The following is a 27867-nucleotide window of genomic DNA, read 5'->3' on the forward strand; positions in this document are numbered from 1 at the left end:
GTCGCAGGGAAAAGGCAGCCAGTGTAAGCTCTGTCTTCAAACGTGCCCAGGACTTTCTGTGTGGGCCAGTCAGTTCACTAGGTATACAAAACCTCGAGTAAATATTCTTCAGTGGGGGTGGGGTGGGGGGGCGGAGGGGGGGAGTTCTGCACCCTTGGTCCGATCCAGACACGGAGGTAGGGGCTGGAGCGGTGGCTCAGCGGTTTGGAGGACTTGCTAGCCTGACCTTGAATTCAGCTCCCAGAAGCCATGTTGGGCACCTCAACTCCAGGTGTAATTCCAGATGCAGGAGACGGATGCCCTTCCCTGGCCTCTCTTGGCAGCTTCTGAGACTTGTCTGAGCTGACCGTTTCTCTTCCCCCAGGGCACCTGGACGATGACGGGCTACCACACGGGTTCTGCACCGTCATCTACTCCTCCACGGACAGATTTGAGGGCAACTTTGTGCATGGAGAAAAGAACGGACGTGGGAAATTCTTCTTCTTTGACGGCAGGTAGCCCTCGCTGTTCTGTTTTATTTGGGGGTGTGGGATGCCCAACTATTTCAAAGGAGAAAATGATACAAATGGAAGAATTCAATTAGACGTTTGTGTGGAGCTCGTGTGAAAGGTGAGAGTAATCCCAACAAGGCTTTGGTGACCAGAAATGATGGTGGCAGCTGTGCAGGAGCCACCCTGAGGTGTACCGGGTCTGGAATGTGTCTGTCCAGTGATTTCTGCCATGGCAGATTTAGGGGCCCCCCACACAGGTCTTATACAAATTCATTTCGTGGCCACCCAATTCTATAATGTGGCTCGCTGACATCACACCAGGTAGAAGGCAGGACCAGACACGCACAGTCTGACCTCGTGAACCATGCTCACACATACCCGTGTGCACAGGCACCTATAACATATACACACATAGACACTCATACACTGGCACAGATCCAATACCCACCAGGTCCCTGGCCTCCGCCTCTCCCAGAATCCCTCTTTCCAGAAGGTAACCCCCCTGCTTCATGTCCGTGGTAGTTTAATCATAGCTCTTCTTCTGGAAAATGTCCATCTTTACTTTGTGCCGAGGCTATCTATATAATCAGTCAGCAATGTGTGTTTTTTGTAAATGGCTGATTTCCCCTCCCCAGCTAAAGAGAGTTTCCTTGAGTGCACAGTCTCTGCCTGTGATCTGTGCTTTGTGAGTCGGTCTCTTAACTTGATAGTTTAAAATAATGATAGTAAAGTCCTTGCCAAGTGGATGTGGGAGCAGAAAACAAGCTTGAGTTTGTCCAGATGGCCACACACGCACTTACACACACACACACACACACACACACACACACACTCTCGCACGCACGAGCATGTTCATACTTTGAATTTGGTGATTAGATGAGGCTAGCCAACAGTTGACCGAGCCTTAGGGGAAACAGTCCAGCAAATGGGTTGTATTTAAAGTCACCCCTTCCGGCTTCACAGACCTGGTGAACCAGAGCATTAATGGGCTAGACTGAGTATTTGAACCAGTGTGCCAAAGTGAGTTCCCTGTTAGCCACAGGAGAGGTCCCTGAGCAGGCAGGGAGGGAGCAAGACTCCCGAGTGTCTTCCCCAGGGTGCCTTGCTGGCCACCTCTGACCTCGAGTGCCCTCTCTGGTCACCAGGTGCCAAACACATGCAATAATTTGCACGCCTTTCATGAAATGGCAAATCTGGAGGAGAGGTCAAAGCGTGTGCCCAGCAGCCAGCAGTAAATCGTTGGCTTTTTTTTTCCATTTGAGGTTCCTATTTTTTATCTTCATGTAACTGAGGCTAGCCTCACTAATTACTTACCCAAGGCTTTCCTTGGCTTCCTGACCCTGCTGCGTCCACCTCCCAGGTGGCTAGAATGACGGGTATGCCCCCAACCTCAACATTTCCTCCCTTTGTAAAACTAATTTTTTAAGATGTATTTATTGTTATATTTAATAATCACTATATGTAATTATTATATATATTATGTATTATTATATGCCTTGACACTGTAGCTGTCAAGGCAAACAAGATCTTGAGATCCCGTTGGTGCCCCATGGTCTGGATGGAGCCTGACACACCAGAAGAGGGCATCAGATCTCATTACGGATGGTTGTGAGCCACCATGTGGTTGCTGGGATTTGAACTCAGGACTTTCAGAAGAGCAGTCAGTCCTCTTAACTGTTGAGCCATCTCTCCAGCCCAAAACTAATTAATTTTAAATTCACCTATGATTTAATGTCTTTCATCGTGATATTTTTCACATGTCCTTTTTCTTTTCCTGTTCTGAGAATTTGAACTCTGGGCCTCGTACATGCTGCGCAAGACCTCTAACTACCATAGACATATATCCTCAGACAAGACATCCTGCTCCACCCCCCACCCTTTCACAGGAAACAAAAGATGCTAAGTTAAAGCAACAGAGGCTTAGGTCAAGAAACTCAGACCTCTTAACCTCTCTGATCCTGAGATAAGGACAGGTATGCAGTCGGCAAACAAGATCTTGAGATTCTGTTGGTGCCCCGTGGCCTGGATGGAGCCTGATGCTGGGTGTGTGTGGTCCTGAGACTGCTACAGAAATGTTTTTCTGCCTCCGAGATTGCTTGGCATCTGCATCTTTGATTTTGCCGATAATGGCTAATCTGGGTGTTTTGTATAGTTTAACTGTTCCACCAAAATTTATAAGCATAGAGCCAGAACTTGTCATTAGCCTAGAACTGGGAGAAGAAAAAGAAAAAGAAAACAAACAAAAAAACCCAGAGGCATCTACTTTTAAACTGTGGAATGGTAATTTTAGGGAGTCTTATAGTCTGGAACCCAAGATAAAAAGCTAGGTGATTTATCATGTGTATGATTATTCTTTGGTATTGCGGAACACAGGGCCTCGTGAATGCCAGGCAAGTGTTCTACCACAGAGCTTCATCCCCTGCCCTCTAAACACAGCCTGGCTTCCCTCACCCTGCGGCCCCTCTGCCTCTTCCTCAAGCACGCTGGGATCCCAGTGTGTGCAGTGCAGCCCAGAGCAGACATATTTATTTTCAGTGCTTTTCCTGGACATGCCACCTAGGTTTCAGAGGACTCGCTGCTGCGTGCCTTTATTTTTCTGTACCCTAGTCGTGTGTGTGTGTGTGTGTGTGTGTGTGTGTGTGTGTGTGTACATGTGGAGAATGTAAAGTAAAAGCTACATTGTTCTGCAGTGACCTGAACCTTGATTTTATGTTGCTTTTTTTTTTAATTACATAGATTTATTTATTGGGAGGGACTAGACATGTCACAGTGGAGTCACAGCACAACTTGCAGGAACTGGTGGTTCCTCCCTCCCACCACGAGGGTCCCACAGAGCTCAGGTCACCGGGCTTGGTAGCAGGCACCTTATACCTGCTGAGTGCGTTCACTGTTTTTTCAGACAGAGTCTCTCACTGGCTTGAAACTCACCAAGCAGGCTAGGCTGAGATTACAGGTCCACACCACCACACCTGTCTTTTTTTTTTTTCAAGTGGATTCTGAAGGGCTAAACCACATCCTCACTTTTACAAGGCACCGAGGTGTACCTCACCCCAGGCTCCCAGAGGCGTTTTTAGATGTTGATGTCCTGTCCTGGTGTGTTGGGCTGAGGGGAAGTGAGGACACCTAAGGTTTCTAGGTTGTTACGAAGTGCTTGGGCACACGTCACACGTCCACACAGAAGCTGGGGTGGAAATGAACTTCTGAAGTCCCGTGTAGCCCAGTGTCTCATAGGAGGCGAATCCTTGCTGTGTTCCTGACGCCTTCTAGCTGTTGTTGGAAACAAGCTCATCAAATAAGTACATGGTACATTTGGATTTATAATCCCATTTCATTTATGAAGAAACTAAGGCTCAGAAAGACTAGTTACTATCCCCAGAGTTCCCTAGTTAGTAAGAGTTACCGTTAAGATGAATAATTCACTCCTACATTTTCTTTCCTTCTTTTCTTTTGCTTTTTTTTTTTCTTAAACAAAGAAGGTCTCATGCAGCCCAGGCTGGCCTTTACCTCTCAAGTGCTGAGATTACAGGTATTAAACACTGGCTAAATTTACTTATAGAGGTTCTCTCTCTCTCTCTCTCTCTCTCTCCCTCTCCCTCTCCCTCTCCCTCTCCCTCTCCCTCTCCCTCTCCCTCTCCCTCTCTCCCTTTCTTTTTACTACATCTGCCTCTCCATTCTGACCAGCAGTGAGGAAATAGTGAAATAGTGACCAGTCTGGGTCCTTTTTCCCAAGCTTTCATTTTCTTTGAGATCACTTCTTAACTGTTCTCCTTGGTTGGTTGGTTGGTTGGTTGGTTGGTTGGTTGGTTTTTTGTTTTTGTTTTTTGTTTTGTTTTTTGTAGCCCTGGTTGTCCTGGAACTTACTGTGTCAACCAGACTGGCTTTGGAGATCCACCTGCCTCTGCCACACTAGAGTTTAGGATTAAAGGTGTGTGTAACCACACCCAGCGCTTCTTAGCTAGAATTGTGAAACTTTCCCAGGAGCCCTAGGATGTTTATCTTCTTCTCCGGAGGTGCATTAGCACTGTACTAGGAGCCTGGCAGAGGCAGAGCCCTGGGCAGTCCCTGGGGGGCAGGGGTGGATGGATGACAGTGGTGTCCATCCTGTCAACCCAATGTTGTTACTATAGTATTAGTTCATTGCATCGCCTTAGAGGCCTACTGTGTTAGGGAAAACATCAAAGTGTCACATGTCATAGTGTTGAGACCCTCACACAACAAACAACTACTCCAAAAAGTGTAGCGCCCCACCCCCATCAGCAAGCAGGCAGTTCAGCACCGGACACCCGCGGGCCTCTCACATTCCAGTTCGGTCCTGCCGAGGTCTGTCTTGGGTAGTGTTCACCTCTCAGAGTTCTGGAGCGCTGGAAGCGGTGTTAGCTTGGTGTCTGGCAAGGGCCCGCTTCCTTGCCCCATGGATGCTTTTCCTGCCCGTCATCATCCCGTGGTGGAGAAGGAAGCCAGAGAAAGCAAGCGCCCCTGTTCCGTTGTCTAAGGGCAGGAAGCCCACTAGGGAGGACGCCGACTTTGGAACCTGATACCCCGCACCCCACCCCCACCGGCACCATCTCTTCAATGCACAGGGTTGGGGGGGGCTAAACATTCAGTCCATGGCGGTCCATTTTCAAGGGATTTATATAAAGAAAGAACTAGATTCTGCTAATTGCTGTTATTTTGAGCCCTTGTGATGATCAGATTCTCTAGATTCGCATCCTCTGTTAAAAACAAAAACAAAAGCAATTTTGAAGGTGTCCAGCATATGGCCGGCTGCATCACAGAAAGCGCTTCACCCCACTGGCCCCTCCCACCTGCAGGCGCTAAGGTCTTAGCCGGAAGTAGCAGCGGCCTTGGGGCTCCTCACCTTCCTTGGCTTGCAGCATTAGGTAATAGCACAGCCGCTCGAAATCATCCCTAGAACAATGCTCTCAAACTAAGAGCTGCAGGCTTAATTTCTTAGAGACAGAAAGCAGAATTCATTTTTAAGTTTCTTTTCTCAGTCTCTAGAGGACATACTAGCAGGTGTGTCCAGCTTTTTTTGTTTTTTTAAGATTTTGTTTATTGTTATAAGTACACTGTAGCTGTCTTCAGAAACACCAGAAGAGGGCGTCAAGTCTCATTACAGATGGTTGTGAGCCACCATGTGGTTGCTGGGATTTGAACTCAGGACCTTCAGAAGAGCAGTCAGTGCTCTTAACTGCTAAGCCCGTGTCCAGCCTTTTGATATTGGGTCTTGGTATTATTATCTATGCAGTTCAAACTTGAGGACCATGTAGTAGTAGTTATCTCAAAAAAGTCAATCTTAAGTTTTAAGCAAGTTTGAGATTTAGTATTGGCCATATTCATAGCTGCCCCAGGCCTTAAGCGGCCGGAAAGTTACAGGTTGCAGTCACCAGCTGGAGAAAAGGAGTAATGGCTAGAGGCCCACGGAGTGGGAAGCACAGAAATTCCTCAGTCACTAAACCATGAAGGAAAGTCAAATTTTCTGAATATCTTTATGTATTTAGATGGTATAGAGGTGACTTTCAAATGGAAATACGGTAGTATTTGAATAAAGTGCAGGTGTACCCGTTGGGGTGAGAAACTGCTAAATTTCTCCATTATTTTAAGTTATGTTTCCTAATTTCATTATTTCTGCAAACTTAGCACCTTGTAAAATGAGCTTTGGTAAAAACACCACCACCAAAAACAGGTTTTAAAAAATAAAAAGGCCCGTCTGTGTACGTGGGAGAAAGAAATGTAGTTAAATTGATGTTTCCCTGAGCTGTCCAGGGTTTGCGTCAGGTGCCACTGGCAGAAAAATCAATCAATCCAAGCCCATTTTTGTTATTTCTTAATATCCTGAGGAGTTTGTCAAAGCGTAAAAGGAAAGCCGGGTTAAGCTCATTAGGACTAGGGCTGGAGACACGGCTCCACAGTGGAGAGCACATGGCTGCCTTTCCAGAGGACCCAGGTTCAGTTCCCACGCTAGCTGGCTCCCAACTGTAACTCCAGATCCAAGAGATCAGACACCCTTCTCACACACACACACACACACCCTTCTCACACACACACACACATACACACACACACATAGAGACACACATAGAGACATCCTTCTGACACACACATGCACACACACAGAGACACCCTTCTCACACACACACACACTGCACACAGAGAAACCCTTCTGACACACACACATACACACAGACACCCTTCTGACACACACACAGAGACACCCTTCTGACACACACACACAGAGACACCCTTCTGACGTGCGTGCGCGCGCGCACACACACACACACACACACAGAGGGAGGAGGAATGGTGGCCTCCCCTACAGTTTCAGTACCTGGGAAGGGGAAGCAGAAGGATCAAGAGTTCATCCTCACCGGGCGGTGGTGGCGCACGCCTGTAATCCCAGCACTCTGGGAGGCAGAGGCAGGCGGATTTCTGAGTTTGAGGCCAGCCTGGTCTACAGAGTGAGTTCCAGGAGAGCCAGGGCTGTACAGAGAAACCCTGTCTTGAAAAAAACAAATCCAAAAAACCAAAAAAGAAAAGAACAGAAAAGAAAAGAAAGAGTTCATCCTCAGCTACACAGTGAAATGTAACACCAACACTAAGGGTTTGAGAGCCAGCCTGGGCTACACAGTGAGACCCTGTGCGTGGGGGTTGGGGGAGATAGAGGGAAGGAAGGAAGGCAGCGAGGGAGAGTGGAAGGTCATGATGCTCCCATAAAGATCCATCAGATGCTTTGGATCGGAGTAGTGAAAACACGTACTTTCTGTAGTTTGGGGACACTCGGTTTATTTTGTTCCAATGAAAACATTATGTTAAAATTTTTAACATAAAAGAGATATCTATTCCATCCTCTTCCCATTCAGTTGGGCCGTGCATAAATTATTGCAGAAAGAGAAGCATCTTTCCTGCGTCCCTAGGAATGCAGTTTTAAAGGCCCTCGAGTTTGGCTGAGCTGTAGACCGCCTGCTGGCCTGCGGTAGGAAGGACCGAGGACTGGTCAGTGCTAGGAGGCGCCAGGAAGCCAGCTGGGCAAAGCTGGTTCCCAGGAGAGTGGACGAGGTTGGGCTCACAGGCAACGGCGTGAAAACAGTGGGGATCAAGATCAAAACAAGAGGAGTCAGTGGAGCAGGGTGTAGACTCCTTTAGTGCCAAAGCAGGGCAGATCTCTGTGAGTTCGAGGCCAGCCTGGTCTATACAGTGAGTTTCAGGACAGCCAGGACCAACCCTCTATGGCAAAAACAAAAACAACCAACCATGATTAGGTGGGTAAAAGCCCTCTCCAGATGACCTAAGCTCAGTTCTCAGAACCCAGTGGAAGGAAAAGCTGATTCCCAAAAGTTGTCCTCGTACCCCAAATGCAAGCCATGGCATTCATAAACTCAACAGAATATTAACTTGTCCAAAAGACCTATGCCTCTAAGATTTGATCACGAATCTGAGAGGTATGGGGATGCTTGTCTGTTGGGGTGATGCCCACGTATACACAGGAACATGCTGAACATTTTGAACTTAGAACACGTGGTTCAGTTACTAGTTCCAGCAGCAATAACAAAACATTTTTATAGTTCTATTGTACCCTCAATACTTGGGCTCTACTCCCGCTGTCTAAAATTCAGACCTTCCTGGGCATCTTGTGTCTTACCTGACAGCCCTTCCCAGGCAGGGAGAGGAATGGTTGACTCACTTCCCTGCGGTCTGTGCCCCATCTCCTGTCAGTTGATTAGCAATCCTTCTCCAAGAGAGCGAGTGAGTGAGTGAGTGAGTGAGCGAGAGAGCGAGCGGCTCTCTTCCTTTTTAATTGTGTGCTTCTAATGACAGTTGCATCTCATTAACTCGGCTTCACTGAGTATAGAGTTTTGATTATTTATGCAAAAGCGACGTTAAAGTCTACTTTATTCCTTTCGTGAATTTAATAAGCCTATTTGTCATTGATAATACAAACAAACGGGGAAGAGAACTATTTATCCCCTTGGGAGACCACAAGTAGTGTAATTACAATGAAATCAGGAGCTGCCAGGGCTCGGGCTGTGAATTTCATTTAATAATTACAGATCGTTCTTAATCACAAGACGAGGCTTTAGCAGGCAGAGGCGGGCGGGGGCGGCCTGCTCAGTCCCCACGCCTCGCTTTGTTCTACCTGCCCCAGAACATGATGTCCATCTTGTCCGCGTGTCCCACTTATCCTAGTACACGGTGTACGTTTGTCCCAGTGTAAGGTGTGTGTGTATCCTGCCTACCCAGTCCTTATACTTCGTGGCCTCTGAGCAGTGTGTGCTATCACGGAGTACTGTTGGGCTGGACATATCCGTGCCCCGTGCTGGCAAGAGCCCCGTACAATGCTCACTTCCTAGAAAGATACCTTGCAATGCTTGCTTGCTGCATCTGTGAGTAGAAGCTGGTATTAATCAACCCATCTTGATTTCTGAGTATCTCATATCTAGTTTTTTCATCTTTAATTACATTTGTCTGTTTTGTGCGTGGGTGTTATGTGTAAGTGCCACGAGCTGCGGGTGGAAGCTTACCTCAGTGGGTTCTCTCCTTCCGTAATGTGTGCCCAGGGGATCGAACTCCTATCCTCAGGTTTGACAGCAAGCTCCTTTTCCCCACTGAGCCGTATTGCTGACCCTTACATTCTAAATTTTTAAAATGATTTGAGCTGCTCTTTCCAAATGGAATTTATTCCAAATGGAATTTTTGGTAAACTTAACTTCCATTGCATAAGGATATTGAGCACAAAACGTATTTCTGAACTTCCAGATGTCTTTTCTGAGGACAGAGGTAAGAAAAGAATGGTGAAACTACTGTGAACATACTGTGAACTTTCTTCTGGCCAAGCACCGTGGGACTCAGTCTCTCAGGCTGCTAATGAGACCACTGCATGTGTATATGAACACATGTGTGCCGCTGAGACACACACACACACACACACACAGCATATGCCACAAAAGTCCCGAAAGATCATCATGTAACCTGTGTGTTAAAGCAGCTATAGCATCTAGATTTGTGTGTATACATTTGTGTTCTTCATACAATGATAAAATCATCTAATGACACACTTTTCAGAGCCCGTCCCTGTCATTAGGAAATACATGACTGTAAAACAAAAATAAAGCCCCCCCACCTCCCACCCCCCATTCCCCCCATCCCAATCCCGTCTCCCAAGGGAGGCAAGGGAGAGCCTTTTGATTGGGTGGCAGCTGTCACTGCTACTGTAGAATACATTAGCGACTTGAAAATAAGATGACCAGGTGCATAAGCTAGGCCGTACCTGAGTGACTGAAGACCCCTGCATTTGAGCCGGCCAAGAGGGTCAGTGAGTGTGCAGGGCCACATAAGTGTAACAGCAGAAATGCCCGTGTCGGTGTAGGCTGCGCATCTGCGTGGCCGTGGGGTCACGGGGAGGTGAGACTTGTTCTCTGCCCAAATTGCATCTTTCTTCCTTTCTCTTTCCTTTGGCAGAGAAAAAGGAGGGAGGGGGAAAGATTCATAAAAGCCAGGAGATTGTGGGCTAAGGCTTCCTGGGTCAGGTTCCCCGCCAGCGAGCTGGCGTCACCAACCACTTACCCATCGTTCACCATTTTTCCCAGCTTTCAATCTATGGGAACTCCAGGTATTGTTTTGAATAACAAGTAAGGGATGAAACAGAGCTGAACCTTAGGTCCTTAGCCCCAATCCTTTGTTTTTAAATGGCTCAGTAGATAAAGGTGTTTGCCGCCAAGCCTGACAACCTGAGTTCGATTCCCCAGGCCCCACAGAGTGGAATGAGAGAACCAACATTAGCAAGACAAGCTCTACCTGCCGAATGTGTGCTGGGGGAAGGGGTGCAGTGGGGGGGGGGAGGAAGGAGGGAGAGAGGGGGGAAGGGAAGTATAACACAGGCTCTGTCCCCCCCTTGCCTCGCAGCACCCTGGAGGGCTATTATGTGGACGATGCCCTGCAGGGCCAGGGCGTTTACACCTATGAGGATGGAGGCGTTCTCCAAGGCACCTATGTGGATGGGGAGCTGAATGGACCAGCCCAGGAGTACGACACGGACGGGAGGCTGATCTTCAAGGGACAGTACAAAGACAACAATCGACACGGAGTGTGTTGGATCCATTACCCAGTAAGCTGCTACCTGTTCACTCTGAGGGAAAGAAAGGAGCGTGTTTTAAGACGCCTCACAATAAATAGTAACTATGTATCCTCTGTGAAGTGTGATCAGTCCCTAAAGATGAGAGTTCCTGAGGCCGGCTTACCTGCTGCTGACTTAGATGAGGAGGCTTTAGATCTGCTACTGATTATTCTTTTGAGTCATACTGAGTATTCCTGAGTATTTATTTACTCATCACTGGGACATGCTACTTTTATTGTACCATTAGTAGAGTAGGAAAAGAAAAGTTCCTTTTAATTCCTTTGTCCTATAGAAAGAAGCATAAAGATAGTTCATTGTTGAAATGCATATGGGGGGTGGCTGGGTGTGGGGAAGCTTGCCTTTAATCCCGGCACAGAGTGAGATCTGGGACAGCCAGGGCTATGTAGAGAGACCCTGTCTCAGAAAGAAAGGAAGGGAGGGAGGAAGGAAGAGAGAGGGGCAGGGAGGAGAGGAGAGGCAGGATCTCACTTGTCTGGCCTCAAATTCACTATGTAGACCAGGCTATCCTCAAACTCATAGAGATTTTGTCCTCTGCCTCTGCCTCTGCCTCTGCCTCCCAAATGCTAGTATTAAGGCCGCCACACCCAGCTGTTGCTTATCTTATCTAGTCTCTTACATGTGAGGTTGAATTCAGCAGTTTCTGATCTTTTGGGGGTCACTACACCCCTGCTGTTTGCGGGTGAACAGCAAACGCCTTTACCCAACCCCAGCCCCTCCCTGAACCATCTCAACAGCTCACACCATTCTTTATAAATCACTTAATTGGCTGAGGGGATGGTTCAGCAGGTAAGAGCGCTTGCTGAAGGTAAGAGGATCTGAGTTCAAATCCCCAGAAATCAAGTAAAAAGCCTGGCTTGGCCCCTTCTGCACTCACGGTGCTTTCACTGGGGTGTCATGGGAGGATCTCCGGGTTTGCTGGCATACCTCAAGTTCAGTGAGACCCCGGCACAGGGAATAAACCAGATCCAGCGTCATCCTACACACAATTGGTTTGTATTTATTTTTGAGACAAGGTTTTCCTATGTAGTGCTGGCTGTCCTGGGACTCACTGTGTAGACCAGCCTGGCCTTGAACTCACAGAGATGCCCCTGCCTCTGCCTCCCTAGTACTAGGATTAAAGACGTGCGCCACCATGAGCAGTCACACAATGGTTTCTTTTTAAGTTAAGCTTAGCACGGTTTGTGCATGTGTAGGTCTGTGTGTGTCGGGGAGCCTGAGTCAGAAGGCCTTACGCCTGGCAGTTTGGGGCTGGGGTGATGGCGCTGCAGGCAAGCGTGCTTGCTGTTCTCTCATGAGGACTGGAGTTTGAATCCCAGTAACGGAGGCTCCAAGGCAGCCAACCCCCTTCCCTCCCACTACCCAACCCCGCCCCCAAACACACACACACACACACACACACACACACACACAATTTTTAAAAAAGAACTGTACCCTAAGGAAAGGAGGTGGTTACTCTTTGTCCAAGACTTCCCCAAGCATTTTTAGGTGTCTTGGTCAGCTCTGATCGATCCATCAGACATTATTTGGGTGACTGTGAAGGCAGAGGCAGACAAGCTGATGCTAGGGCCAAGGTACCTGCAGTTCCTGAAGGCTGAGCGAACTCCGTGCTTCCTGGAGCTGAGGAGACACTGACATCTGAGAGATTCGTCAGAAAAATGAGCGGAGCCCGCGTAGGCAGTGGGTGAGAGCGAGACGGAACAGGGATTCCCAGAGACTCCCACTCCCTGTCATGTCACTTGTGACTGTGACCAACGGAAGTCCTGTGTTAGATCTGAGGTACAGCTGAGACCTGCTCCTGCCTGCATCTCACTGACTGTAGTCAGACCTAAAAATGCCTTTTAAAATGACGTTTTTTTAGAGAATATTTTACGTGTTCTTTGAAGACTTCATACATGTCTGCACAGCATGTCTTCATCATATGCATGCCCAGCTCCCCTCCCAGCCCCCCAGATACCCCCAAAATGTCAGCCCCCACGGTTGTGTCCCCCCCACTCTTTTAATCAGAGTCCAGTTAGTGCTGCTGTAGGTCATGGGTGGAGCCAGCCACTGGTGCAACATTTTACCCTGTGGTCTGAGCAGACACCAAGAGAAAGACTGTTGAGAAAGAGGCACTGGGAAATAACAGCTCACGCTCAGGATGGTGGACGGCACGTGTGGTATCTGTTGAGGGTGGAAGGGGCTGAGCACAGCCTGTGGATGTCTGGAGGCGGAGTCAGTAAAGAAGTAGGCGTTGGTGTCAGGGCCTGGCTTGCTGGTCATCACTTTAACCTGGAGGTGTGGTGAGAACACAGAGCCACTACAGGCGTCTAGGTCCCTTTCTGCTGCTAAAGCACTGGAGGAGGGACATGGGCCGCCCTGGGATTGACAGGACAGTGCCTAGGATCCATTGTAGGGACATCCCAAGCAGCCTCTATCTTGTTGATCCCCACCCAAAAGAGAAATGTGTTGTCCTCCCCGGCATGCAATAAGGACACATGCTCCACTATGTTCATAGCAGCTTTATTTATAATAGCCAGAAGCTGGAAAGAATCCAGATGTCCCTCAGCGGAGAAATGGATACAGAAAATGTGGCATATTTACACAATGGAATACTACTCAGCAATTAAAAGCAATGATTTCATGAAATTCTTAGGCAAATGTTGGAACTGGAAAATATCATCCTAAGTGAGGTAACTCATTCACAAAAGAACACACAGGGAATGCAGTCACTGATAAGTGGATATTAGCCCAGAAGCTCTGAATACCCAAGACACAATTCACATATCAAATGATTTCCAAGAAGAAGGAAGGAGAGGGCTCTGGTCCTGGAAAGGCCTGATGCAACATTGTAGGGGAATACCAAGATAGAGAAGTGGGAGGGGGTGATCGGAGGAATGGGCGGTGGAAGAGGGCTTATGGGACTTATGGGGAGGGGGAAACCGGCAGATAAACAAAGAATATAGAAAAATTAGAGAAATGTGTTCTCAAGCATCTGACCTGCCTTCTCACCGATCCCGCTAGGGGGAGCCAGTGAGCAGAAGAAACCAGGCCTTGGCCTCTTCCTCAGACTCTGATACAGCGGCTGGGCCATATTTGCGCAGTGGCAAGAATAAGAGTAGGGGAACTAACTATTCTGCGTGTTGTTTGTGTGACATCGCTCTAAGAACAGCTTCTTTTGAAATCTCCCTCTAATTACGATACAAAAGTTTTGCTGGTGATGTTTTGGTTGTTGAGACAGCCTTGTGTAGCCCAGGCTGACCGCAGATTCTCTGTGTAGCTGCAGAGGACCTGGAACCCCTGATTCTCCTGCCTCTGCCTCCTAAAGGCTGGAATTACAGGTGTGTGCCACCTGCTCAGGTCATGCAGAGCTGAGACTCAAACCCAGGGGGGACTCCTTCGTGCTGAACGCTAGCAAGAGGCACAGTGTGCAGCCACAGTCAATTTGGTTTTTTTTTGTTGTTTTTTTTTGTTTTTTTTTTTTTTAGCTTCCAATGCATTTTATTTTATTTTATTATTTAGAAAACCAAAGGATTTCTGTTTTGTAAGTGCAAAGTAATACATTCAACTTTTAAGAGAAAGGGTGTGAGGCCCTAAATACAGACTTCTGCTTCAAACAAGCAGTAGTGTAATGTAGTGGCTCCTGTGAGTTACCGCATGTAAGAATAACACGCACCCTGCGCTAACACGCACCCTGCGCTAACACGCACCCTGCGCTAACACGCCGTGGCTCAGCGGCAGCAGCCTGAAGGCAGATTGCACGGAAAGGACCGTCCCATGTACACCGCATTAGTAAGAACTACGGTCAGAAGGACAAAGAGCAACAAATGCCACTCTTCTGCATTTTTCCTCAGAAGTTCTAAAATGTATTTTAGTTTATAATCTCTCCCCCACCAAAGAGCGGTTGGACTGTGTCGAGCTGTGCAGCCCGTGTGGGTAATGACACTTAGCCCTGTCCCAATAAGCAGCACTGAGAGTCACGTGAGTGTCACCTGGAGATGCTACTTTGCATAACTATTCCTAGATTTTTGAGCTCAGGACATTAACCAAGCTATCATGGTATCAAATTGTTTAGCAAGCTTACAAAGGACTTTGATTGGTAAGTTATGAGGTAAGGTCTTCCAGCAGAGGACCCATCTCTTGCTTCCTAAATTAAATTATCCACAACACTGTGTTAGCCCCATTCGACTAAGACGTGTTTGTGGGAGGACTTAGTGAGAAAAGGTGTCTGCCACTAAACCGGCCAAGGATGGGTCCCCTGGGACCCACGTGCTAGAAGGAGAGAACTGACTACTGCAGGTTGTCCTCCGACCCTCACACGTGCACCATGGCACATGCATACTGTGCACATACATGCACACACAGGGACATACCCATGCACATACACACACAGGGGCATACCCATGTACATACACGCATGCACAGGGACATACCCATGCACACACACACACACACAGGGACATACCCATGCATGCACGCACGCACACACACACAGGGACATACCCATGCACATACACACACGCACAGGGACATACCCACAAATAAAAATACCAAGCTCTCTTGGTCACCTACTGTGACTGGCACTTGCCAGGACAGAGTGTCTCTGGCCTTTGTCCTGAGGGAGGAGGCAGAGCTGACCCTTCTGGAGGGAGGCAGGGCAGCCGCCAATGACGAAGGGAGCGGGAGGTGACTTAGAGGACCCGAGGCCTTTTCTTATCACTTAGAAAATACAGACAGTGCTATTGCTACTCATGTTGCCAAATTAATCCTTTTTTTTTTTTTTGTCTTTCTCCCCCTCTAACTTTGGTTTTCAAGATGAGCTTTCTCTGTGTAATAGCCCTGGCTGTCCTAGAACTAACTATGTAGACCAGGCTGGCCTCACAGAGATCCTCCTGCCTCTGCCTCCCGAGTGCTGGGAATAAAGGCATGTACCACCATGCCTGGCTGGCCCAGCTTGATTCTTAAGAACATAGAGATTTAGCTCAGAGGTAGAGTGTGTTTAACATGGACAAGGATACAAGGTCCTGGGCCCTTGGTTCACTCCCAACACTGCAAATAATAATAATAATAATATTATTGTTGTTGTTATATACAGACACACACACACACACATATATATATATATACACATATAGTTTGTTTGTTTGATATATATATATATATACACATATAGTTTGTTTGTTTGTTTGTTTGTTTGTTTTCCCCCTGAGACAGGGTTTCTCTGTGTAGCCCTGGCTGTCCTGGAACTTATTCTGTGGACCAGGCTGGCCTCAAAAATAATTTTTAAAGTACATTTTAACTGAGATTTTGTTGTATTGTACTTTTGAGACAGGATCTCCCTATACAATCCTGGCTGTCCTGAATAGACCAGGTTGGCCTCACAGTTACAGATCAGAGATCTGCCTACCTCTGCTTCCCTAGTGCTGAGATCAAAGGCGCGCGAACCACACCCAACCTTAAGATTTCCTTGGCAGACTATTGAGAAGTGAGTTGGGCCTCCCGCAGTTCCAGCACTTGAGAAGCAGACACAGTGATAGCCACAGTGAATTTACAGCCATCCTGTCCTAGATAACAAACTCAAGGCCAGCCTCAAAAACAGAGCAAGAACTTTTCTTGAAATAAAAACATAAAGAGAAAAAGGAAGGAAGACAGATGGACTTTAGAGATGAGATGGCTCAGTGGTTAGAGCACTGGGCACTTATCCAGAGGACCCAGGTTCTAGTCCCAGTACCCACATGGTAGCTCATAACTGGCTGTAGGCCAGCTCCAGTCCTCTTGCCCTCTTCTTCCACTGCATGTACATAGTGCACAGACACACATGCAAGTAAAACAGCCATGCACACAAAATAAATTACTTTTAAAAGAAAATTTTTTAAAGATGTGTTTGTTCATTTATTATTTATTTATTTATTTATTTATTATATGTAAGTACACTGTAGCTGTCTTCAGACACCAGAAGAGGGGCGTCAGATCTCTTTACGGATGGTTGTGAGCCACTATGTGGGTGCTGGGATTTAAACTCAGGATCTTCGGAAGAGCGGTTGGTACTCTTACCCACTGAGCCATCTCTCCAGCCCCAAGAAAAGAAAATGTGAAGGGGTGAGACTAACAGATAATAATACCCTGCTATAGATACTTGAACCCACCCCTTTTTTGAGGGAATTCAAGACAGAAACAGTGTGTAGCCTAAACTGACCTAAAACTCACAATCCTCCTGCCTCAGTCTTTAGAATGCTGAGATTACAGGTGTGTGCTGTAATGACGTACAGCTTCCCTCAAATGTTTGCATTATGTTCTGAAGGTAACGTGACAGTAACTAGTTCAAGATTATAAACTGCCCTTCTGTTTCCTCCTCTAAAGGAGGCATGCATGCCCCTGTGCCTAGAACATTCCAGAAACTGTGGCAGAGGCGCTACCTGCGGAGGCATCAAGAGCTTCCACTCTTCAACAACTCTACATTTGTTCTTTCGAGACAGGGTTTCTCTGTGTAGCCCTGGCTGTCCTGGAACTCACTCTGTAGACCAGGCTGACCTCGAACTCAGAAATCCGCCTGTCTCTGCCTCCCAAGTGCTGGGATTACAGGCGTGCGCCACCACTGCCCCGCATAGCTCTACATTTTTAAACTGTCAGTGTCAGCGTTCTTCACAGTGGGGTGCGGAAGAGAAGTGTCTTGCACTCATACCCTGCAGATGAACCCTGTATCTGATATCTCCATATTTTGGTGTCTCCTGACAGGATGGAGGCAGCCTCGTCGGGGAAGTCAATGAAGATGGGGAGATGACAGGAGAGAAGATAGCCTATGTGTACCCTGACCAGAGGACTGCGCTCTACGGGAAGTTCATTGATGGAGAGATGCTTGAAGGGAAACTCGCCACCCTCATGGCCACCGAAGAAGGGAGGCCACACTTTGAAGTGACGGCGGGAAGTAAGTTGGATCTGCTCCCAGTGGGGTGACAGGCTGAAGAGGTTTCTTTCCTTCTCTGAGCAGCCCACTTTAATGGAGTGTCAGTCAGATTTGGGCAAAAAAACAGACCCCTTGGCCCCTTCCTGTTCTATGACAACAAACACAGGTCTGCTGTGTCCCCAGGTTCAGCTGGTCTAGCCTGGTCTGGGCTGGCGAGGCTGAGCCAGGCTAGTCTGAGCTTCTGGTCAGATTTGATCTGTGTTTTATGGTGGGGCCCAATCTGAAGGCACAGTGGCCATGTTGGGCAATTGTTTCTCGAAGTGGCTCATAGATGTGTCAGAGTCTGATCAGATAATACCAGCAGGGCCTCCTCAAGCTGAACTTTCACTCGCTTTATGTTGCGAGTCACATGACAAGGCACAGTGCAAGATGAGAGACAGAGAGAGTGTAGCTTGTGTGTGTGTGTGTGTGTGTGTGTGTCGGGGATATGCCGAGAAGTCGCATGAGGAGGAGCCCGTGGGTGACTCTAGAAGGGACAACGATAGCGATTAAACCAGTACAGATGACTAGAGCCCTAAAACACTGAACCCTGTGATTTTATGCTATTAAAGAATCAGATCAGAAAGACTTCAAAATCTGTATCAACTGAAAAACTGATTAAGCCTGTGAGACAGCGCTGCAGCTACAGGAGCTGGCTTCAGAGGCCGACGACCTGCGTTCAATCTCTGGGACCCGTGTAGTGAATGAATAGTCAACTCCTGAAAGCTGTCTTGGACCTCCCACGAGCATACACAGTATGCATGTATGCACACACACATGCTAAATATATGTAAAATCCTTTTTTTTTAAAGTTACCATTAAGAGAAGCAGCAGGAGCATTCTCTGCTTTCTTGGTGCTTTTCTGGATATTTGCTGCTATTCTAGGAGCTGTGGAAATAGCTCAGTCGGAAAGTGCTCGCCACTTAAAGTCCAGAGCTAGGGCTCAAAAACCTATGTACAGAAGCCATGCGGCACTAGAGCAGGGCAGGCAGGCAGAGCCCCAGAGCTTGCGAACTCCAGGCTGCAAAGTCTCAGAATCACCCAACACATAGACACACAGACACATGGACACACAGACACACAGACACGTGCCCCAAGCATAAACTCATTTGATCCGGAAATGAAGGGTGGTTTTTTTGTGTTTGTTTTTAATTTAAAACTGAATGCCTGCTGTCCCACCCCACCCCTTCGGCAGGTAAATGGTGGCAAATGCAGAGATCTATGGCTCCCCAACATGCCTGGTGTCTACTAAAGCCCGAAGAGGGGGTCGGATGGCCTGGAACTGGTGTTACAATTGGGAGCTGCCAAGGTGGTGCTGGGAATAGAACCCAGGACCTCTGCAGGAGCCATCTCTCCAGCCCATTACAGTCGTTCGGGGTTTTGTTTTAGAGACAGGGTTTCTGTGTCTCTGGTTGTCCTGGAACTCACTCTGTAGACCAGGCTGGCCTCAAAGTCAGAGGTCACTTGCCTCTGTGCCCCAGGTGCTGGGATTAAAGGCGTGGGCCAGCACTGCCCAGCTCCGTGACAGCATTTTCAGTGGGATCTAATGGTACGATTTGACTTTATAGCCTCGCACACGGCCCCTACGTGTTCTCAAGTGGGGCTCCAGCCCTAGCCCCGACACAATTTTAAAACTACCCAAGAGGCAGAACTTTAAGTCACCTGATTTGATGCTCAAATTCCAGCAGTTCCTGAGTCAAGGTCTGGGTCAAACATTATCTTTCAGAGCCTGTGGTCCAGATTAAAGGTGGATCTTCCCGCCTCAAAAGACCTGGATTAAAGGTTGCGCTTCCCACTGCAAGTGATTTGGTTAAGAAAACAAACCCCTGTAGCCACTTGGTTAATTACAGATGTAGTGAAGTCTCTGACCAAGGAGAGCCATCACGATGGCCCTCGTATTCCTCTGCCTGCTTCTTTTCCAGGCTCTGTTTCCCAGGCTCCTGTGTACCTGACTTCTGAGTTTATGTAAGCCCAAGGGGCTGCTTACCACAGATGCATTGTTGGGCCTGGGGAGAGCATGCCTCCTCTTCCTCTCCTGTGCCCAGCTTAGTGAGGAGGAGCTTCCGGCCTCCGCCCATACCTGGATCCTCTGGTCTCCCTATGGCTCTCCTGCCTCCTGTGTAACCAAGTTGCCCACCTAAAAGTTCTATTTTTGAAATCCTTAAGCGGTCTGATACCAGGTTGTCACTGACTGATTTGGATTTTCTAACTTAAGTTTGAGGTGTTCATTTAGGTTAACATTGTATGTTATAAACAACAGGAAAGGGGTCTGGTAACCATGACAACCACTGAAGACCTGGCTGATGGGATTGCTCCTGTGGTCTTGGTGCTAAAAATAATTTGCTTTGTAGGAGCTGACTCTCCGGTTCCAAATCTTGTTTCTTTGTTTATGAACCCTCAGAAATTGCCAGGGTTGACAGAAAGCCAGCAGTGACCCTAGGAGAGTTGCATACCTTCAGGAATGATCGCTCACCCGGTTCTGAGCCACCGAGACAGAAGCCAAATGACAGTTATGTAGCATGGAGAGCAGCGCTGTTCTTAATTGTGTGAGACTAACTTCCCTCTCAGTAAAGGAGTCAACTGCTGGGCTCTGCTGTGGAGTTTACAGACTGTCTGGTTATGAAGAAAACCTCAGAGAAATTTAAAAACCATTATCCAGTTTGGTCTAACCAGAGCAATCTGAAAATCCTATGAAGAAGCGCTTTTTTGCTTAAAAATTTAAATACCCAAGCAGATTTTTAAGACATTTGAATAAAGGAAAACCGACAAATAGGAATTCTAAGAGTTAAGTCTGATGGCTGTTCATTAAGGCTTAAATTAAACCAGGCCTGGTAAATGCAGATCTGTAATCCTATCCACTCATAAATTTGAGGATTACAAGGTCAAAGCCAGGCTGGACAGCTTAGGAGGACCCTGTCTCCTTATGGAGTGGAGGTGTGGGGGGCAAGATTGAAAAACATAATCAGAGTAAACGGACAGAGGTCGACTTAGCTGTTCTAGCTGGCATAACCAGATTGGCACGGGTGATTGTCTGTCCTTTCCGCGACTAAGGAGCGAGCACATCTGCATGTTCTGCCAGGCTCTGCACCTGAACTCACGTGTGGATTTGCCTTTTAGGTTCCGTGTACCACTTCGATAAATCGACTTCCTCCTGCATCTCTAGTGACGCCCTCCTTCCAGACCCTTATGAGTCCGAGAGGTAACTGTTTTCCTTGTGGCTTTCACAGCACTGTGTGTGCCCTGGTGGCGGGCACCCGTGAGCCTCTGCGGTTCCTGCTCAACCCAAGCTGCTCCAAATGAGCACGTTTCCTAGGCACCTCTTCCAAGGATTTGGGTATCCTGAAGAAGAAGACCAGTTGTATTCTTAGAGCCAGCCTGGCTGTAGAGTGTTTCTACAGCATCAAGCCAGTTCATCTTATCCTAGAGTGAATTCTCTAAGAAAGGTGTTAGGTCAGGCAGGCAGACAGGCAGTCATTCCCTTTCAAATGTCCCCTTTCTTAGGACTCTGGGTGGATGGAGAAATCAGAGAGCAACTTTTGAAATCAGTTCTTTCCTCCCACCATGTGGAAGGGGTCAGGCTTGAAAAGAGGCGCCTTTACCCACAGGGCCAATGTCCCAGGCCCTGCCAGGGCTCCCCCGAGGGAAACAGTTCGTGCTCTTTCAAGCCTGACCTATACTTTCAGCACAACTCTACTCTCTGCAGCCTGACCCTTGGACCATAAAGCAACTTCTTTATTTATAAGGGAAGACAGGGTAGAAAGAAAGCAAGTAATGGTAAACATAAAAGCTCCCCACCGAGTCAGGTCTCCCATTTCACACCTAACGTGCTGGGGCTGACTGCCCGTTAACTAGGGGATGACTGTGCTCAGAACTCTCCTTACTCTCCAGCAGCTGGTCTACGTGTGAGTAAGAACAGCCCCCAGCCCCCAGGGCATGCTTTATCTCGAGTTTCTTTTCTGCTCCCATCTGAGAAGCCTCCTCCTGGTCTGCCTGACAGAGCTGATCCCACAGTACCACAGGCAGGGAGAGAATGTCCTCCTTTTTTTGACAAGAGGTTCTGGCCCAGGGCCAGGGGTGCAGACTTTTTTGTGTTAGCCCCATAGACTACAGGGCCGACTGTATTTATCAGTCTAGGCTGCTGTTGTGAAATTCTGCATAGCAAAACTCTCAAACCGCCTGTTTACAGGGGTGAGCATGTTGTGTCACACGCATGGTCCTGGAGGTTGGCTTAGGTTCAGCCATTTTTATTTGAGCTTCACCAGGCTCAGCCAGACTAGGCTGGGCTCCAGGATTCAAGTCAGGTTCAGGTCTGTTTCACATCTCTTCATTCCAAGACTCTGGCTAAAGAAAAACAACCCCCAGGACATATTTTCTTTTTTTCCTGGAGGCAGTGGAAGCTGGAAGAGACTGGTAGAGACTCACTATATCTCTTAACACCGGACACCCAGCGGCAGGGTCCTCCCCCACGGTCTTCCAGCAGAGGCAGCAGGGGGTGGGGGATGTACCACCCTTCTGCGCTGTCAGGAGGTCACCTGGCAGAAGGGTGAAATGTATCATTCTGTCACAGGAAAGGAGCAGAATTGGAAACAATAATTCAGATTTCCAGTCCATAGAATAAGCCAAAATTACAGATTGCTCGGCCTCTAGCAGGGTCATCCATCAGTGCATGAAATGAAGGCTTTGTTGGTGGAATGTAAGTTTCTATTGCATCCACACAACCAAGAGTGCTTTTCTTGTAAAGCTGTGCGTGTGTAGGAGCCCTTTGTATGTACACTGAGTACAGTGTGGAAGCTCGGAGGCCTTGTGTTGTCTGCTGCACAGACTCGGCTCTGCCTTTGAGCCTAGCAGCAGTCAAACACGCCAGACACAGTATTCAGCAAACTGGGGAAGGCCATGGTGTCTCAATAAAACTTTATCAACAAAATTGAGGAGCAGGCAGATTTGACCTGTAGCCAGCTGACCTCTGCTTTAATCCCTTTGCTGGGAAGTTCTTTTTTTTTGTTTTGTTTTTTTTGTTTTTTGTTTTTTTGTTTGTTTTTTGTTTTTTTGGTTTGGTTTTTTTTTTTTTTTTTTTGGTTTGGTTTTTGTTTTGTTTTTTGTTTTTTGTTTTTTGTTTTTTTTTGTTTTTTTTGTTTTTTTTGTTTTTTTTTTGGTTTTTCAAGACAGGGTTTCTCTGTATACTCCTGGCTGTCCTGGAATTCACTCTGTAGACCAGGCTGGCCTCAAATTCAGAAATCCACCTGCCTCTGCCTCCCAAGTGCCGGGATTAAAGGCATGTACCACCACTGCCCAGCATGTTGGGAAATTCTTGTTGGATATATCTCATCAGTTGTCACTGTAAACAGTCCATCTTAGCATTTAACTAAGAAATAGTCTCTCTCTATTATCTGGCTTTGAAAAGTTGGGGAATGTTTTTTTGTCTGGTAAAACTAAAAATCATCATTAGGTATAAATATTCTCTTCTTTTTCAAAAAGGTATATGGGGTATGGGTGGCTTCAGAAATCTATAATAATTATTCCTTGTTAAAGAAGACATTAAAAGAATTATGTGCGTGAGCATTTGCCTGCATGTGTGTCTGCACCTTGTGTGTGCAGTGCCCACGGGGGCCAGAAGAGGGTATCAGATTCCCGGAGCTGTGGCTACAAATAATTGTGAGATGCCATGTGGGTGCTGGGAACCAAACCCAGGTCATGTAGAAGAACAGCCATCTCCCCATTCCTAGAGAAGACGTTGTTTGAGGCCTGGGGATATAGCTCAATTAATAGAATGTATAAAGCCCTAGGTGTTTGATCTCTGGCACCACATAAAGTTGGGCACTTGAGGTGGAAGCAGAAAGTTCCTCATTATCATCAGGTGGTTGCCACTGGGTCCTCCAGAGGCAGAGGAAGGAGGATCTCTGTGAGTCTGAGACCAGCCTGGTTATATAGAGAGTTCCAGAACAGCCAGGGCTACACAGAGAGAACCTGTCTCAAAATAAAATAATAATAAAGAAGTAGTTCCTGTTGTTATTGTATCCCGAGCAAGTGTGAGGCCAACCTGAGCCAGATGCTTCGTCTAAAGGAGTGAGGTGATGGAGCTCAGTTTGAGTACAACTCTGACAGAGACAGAAGGTGTTTCTTCCGTTCCTGTTGCTAACACACTGTGCTTCACTTTCTTGACCCCTCCCCGACCCCTTCCTTCCTTTGTTGAGCAGGTCATGCTGAAAAGCTCACGATCTGATTTTTATTATTTTATATGTATGCATTTAGGGTTTATGTCGCCGACTCTCTCATCTCCAGTGCTGGAGAAGGACTGTTTTCCAAGGTAGCAGTGGGACCCAATACTGTTATGTCGTTTTATAACGGAGTCCGAATTACACACCAAGAGGTACGTGGGAAAGATGTGAACTTCAACCTAATTGGTTAAAGGGCTTTAGGTTAAACAAGCCACGTTCATGGTCATAGGAAGTGGGATGATGACACAGTCGCGTGTTTCCTCTAGACCACACCCAGCATCTGAAACCCAAGATCCTTAATGGCCTCCAATGTGGTATGTTATTTAGGAAAGCCCCTACTCCTGTTAATTCAAAGTTACATGATGGTCTCCATCTCTTGTTTTAGTGCAAAAAAATCCAAACACAAAAGCCATAAGTTGAGTCAGGCAGGGTGTGGTGGTGCACGCCTGTAACCTTCGCACCTGAAAGGCCAAAAGCGAGGGGATCGTGCAGGTCCGGTACACAGCAGCGTCCCCACCCGAGGCTCAGCCCCTGGGAATGAGCTCCTTTAAATCTGTCATCATCTACTCTCAGAGTCCGGAGGGGATGTTGGTCAGAACCCCTGCCTCTGTGAGGATGAGACCGGAGACTCGTGAGTCCTGGGCAAGCCTGGGCTATATAGGTCAAGGCCATGTCTTGCGGCTTGGGGGTGATGGGGAGATGCTACAGGCATTAAAGTGTCTGCTTTTCAGGGAGGAGGAAGCTCATCTGATTCCCAGAGCCCGGGTTTTAAAAGCTGGGCGTGCTCACATATACTTGCAACCATAGTGCCTGGAGCTGCAGACAGGTGGGTCCCTGGGACTCACTGGACGGCCAGCCTAGCCTGCTGGGCAAGGTCTAGTCAGTGAGAGACCCTGGGAAGGTAGGAAGGAAAGAAGGAAGGAAGGAAGGAAAAAAAAAGAAAAGTACAGCCAGGAGTACACAGAGAACCTTGTCTGCAAAAAAAAAAATAGAATAAAATAAAATAAAAGGAAGAAAGGAAGGAAAGACAGAATGCAGGCAGGCAGACAGACATCAAGAATCCTTGCAGAGCCGGGCGTGGTGGCAGCACGCCTGTATGTAATCCCAGCACTTGGGAGGCAGAGGCAGGCGGATTTCTGAGTTCGAGGCCAGCCTGGTCTACAGAGTGAGTTCCAGGACAGCCAAGGCTACACAGAGAAACCCTGTCTCCAAAACCAAAAAAAAAAAAAAAAGAATCCTTGCGGAAAGGACACTGAAGTTGTTCTCTGGCCTCTCCATACGTTGGTGAAACCCACAGCACCTCTTGCCTTTAAGACAACAGTTTTTGTAGCTGGAGAGATGGCTCAGCAGTTAAGAGCACTGGCTGCTCTTCCGAAGGTCCTGAGTTCAATTCCCAGCAACCACATGGTGACTCACGACCATCTATCTGTAATGGGGATCTGATGCCCTCTTCTGGTGTGTGTAAAGATAGTGACAGTGTACTCACATACGTGAAATAAATAAATCTTTTAAAATAAATAAACAAACAAACAAACAGTCTTTGGCATATGTTAGACCTCCATAGGTGGCTCTGGTTAAGCTCACGGGGTGTCTGACCAGGAGCAAGTCTGAAGCCGCCAGCGCAGTCCTCGAGCCCCGAGGTGCTCAGACTTCTGAGACGCGTACGGAGTTTAGGTTCACAGCCAGGGTCTCACGTTTCACAAAAGGGTCCAGTTAGTCACACATTCGAAGCAGCTGGGCAGGCAAAAGGCAAGGAGGAGCTGACACCCATGCAGGTGACCGCCCTTCGCCAGACCTCCGGAAGGTCCAAGACATTCGACATGGAAAGGAGGTATTACAAGTGGGGCACCACTTATCTTAAATGCTTGGGACCAGAAAATGTTTGGGTTTTTTTTAATATTTGCATATGTATATTGTCTTAAGAATAGGACCTCAGTCAAAATAGGACATTTGACGTTCCTGTTCACCCTGTGTACCTAGCTTGAGGGAAGCTGTTCTGTATTTTTTATTTTATCTACCTTTTGCCTGTGACCAAAATGAGGTCGGTTGTGGCTTCTTCCGATTACCTCATAGCAGCCTCAAAAGGGTTTGAATTTGGAAGCATGCTGGATTTTTAAATATTTAAACCTCTGCTTCTTTATTTGAACACTTTTCGGATGAGGAAACAAAAACCTAAGAGAGATTAAACAGTTTGCCCAAGGTCAACAAATCCAGTGTGAACTGCATAGTTCAAGGAAGGTTTTGAAGGCAGAGGCAGGCTGGCATCTGATACCGTGATGGTTGCAGCAGCACAGGAGGTTTCGCTCGCACCCTGTGCACTGGAGGCTCTGATACCCCACCTAATGGGCGCGTAGCACAAACCACACCACGAGCACTTCCATGGCAGGAAGGGAGCACTGAGAGCTAAGACTGCCCAGTGACTGAATGATGTCACATCTAAACATAGTGTCAGAGGAAGAGCCGGTTCACCTAGGCAGGGTGGCCAACCTGTGATTCACAGGCTACATGAGACCCAGGATAACTTCAGACATAGCCTAATAGAAAGTTGTAAGTTTACTTAAAGCTTAAGAGATACTGTTTTGTTTTATAGTTTCTTTTCAAAGATTAATTTTGGATATGTGAGTACACTGTCACTGTCTTCAGACACACCAGAAGAGGGCATCAGATCCCATTACAGATGGTCGTGAGCCACCATGTGGTTACTGAGAATTGAACTCGGGACCTGCAGAAGAGTAGTCGGTGCTCTTAACCACTGAGCCATCTCTCCAGCCTCTTGTTTTGTTTTTAATTCAATATGTGGCTCACAGACATGAATTGTAGACCACAATAGTGTCACAATGTCAGAAACTTGGACATGCCTTCTAGAAGCGACATATTCCTATGAAAACACGACCCTTTCTAGTGAAAGGAGAAAGATTTGTACAATCTGAAGATAAACCAGAGTAGCATGACCATTTTTTTTTCCTTTTCTTTGAAAGCCCCAAAGGGCTGTTCTGGCCTCCCAGTGTGCAGCCTGGTGGCTGGTGGTTGTGCTATAGGTGACAAGTCACACTTAGGTATGGGAACACACAGGCTGGGAGACTGCTTCCTCATCCCCAATTCCTCTGCTAGAACAGAAGTGTGGACCTTTTAATAAATGTTTTAAAAATACATTTATGACTGATTAGTGTTGATGTGCCCCTTTCATCCCAGCGCTGGGGAAGCAGGGGCAGGAAGATAGATCTCTGAGCTGTTCGAGGCCAGCCTGGTCTACAGAGTGAGTTCCAGGACAGCCAGGGCTACACAGAGAAACCCTGTCTAGGGGAAAAAAATTATTCGGAGGCATCATGTGCCACTGTCGAGAGTGGAAGTCAGAGCACAGGTCCCTGGAATAGGTTCTCACCTTCGACGGTGCGGCTCTGGGACTGGACTCAAATCTCGACAGCCACTCCATTTATTTTTAGTTTGGGTTTATCTGACATTTTTGTGTGTCTTTGTAAATGAGGGGAATCCAACGAGCAGTGGGTTGAGCTGTCTGGTCACACCGTCCTTGCGTAGGAGGACGTCTTGGATGTCTTGCGCGTCTGCAGCACTTGCTCTCACTGTGAAGTGTCAAGCTAAGTGAGTTAGCGCCTCAGGCGTGCTGTGAGCTTTTGTGAGGAAGGCCCTCTCCGAGCTTTCAGCTTCCTTGTGTTTTGCAGGTTGACAGCAGGGATTGGGCCCTCAACGGGAACACTCTCTCCCTGGACGAGGAAACAGTCATTGATGTGCCTGAACCCTATAACCACGTGTCCAAGTACTGTGCCTCCTTGGGACACAAGGCGAATCACTCCTTTACTCCTAACTGCATCTATGACCTGTAAGTAGGACGCAGTGGCTGCTTGGATCCGTGCAGAGGGACCCCAGGGCGGAGGAGGGCACAGGAAAGGTCCCTAAGCTTCAGGCGATGGCTGCTCTGTTCTCACAGAATAATGGGGGGGGAGGGCTTGCTGTGAACCTCAGCCTTGTTGTTTAAGGCTCCCAGATCTGAGCAGCTTGCCTTCCAGGCAGGATATGGAAACAGGCTTTGAAAAGTAGAAATACCCTAGAAACGTGGCGGCTGTCTTATTGCTGTCCTTATTCGCCCTCAGG

General features: G+C 47.5%; 1 protein-coding gene across 1 annotated transcript in view; it reads left to right on the plus strand.

The window, feature by feature from the left end:
* The window catches only part of Setd7 (SET domain containing 7, histone lysine methyltransferase), a 47377-nt gene that overhangs the window by 9620 nt on the left and 9890 nt on the right, over positions 1–27867 (plus strand). Inside the window, exons 2-7 of the mRNA XM_052180541.1 lie at positions 365–494; positions 10392–10593; positions 17335–17524; positions 20660–20741; positions 23792–23909; positions 27438–27595. Of these exons, the coding sequence (XP_052036501.1) occupies positions 365–494; positions 10392–10593; positions 17335–17524; positions 20660–20741; positions 23792–23909; positions 27438–27595 (880 nt within the window). The remainder of the gene's footprint in view (positions 1–364; positions 495–10391; positions 10594–17334; positions 17525–20659; positions 20742–23791; positions 23910–27437; positions 27596–27867) is intronic.

The sequence above is a fragment of the Apodemus sylvaticus genome, chromosome 4 (assembly GCF_947179515.1).
Source record: "Apodemus sylvaticus chromosome 4, mApoSyl1.1, whole genome shotgun sequence".
Taxonomy (NCBI): Eukaryota; Metazoa; Chordata; class Mammalia; order Rodentia; family Muridae; genus Apodemus; species Apodemus sylvaticus.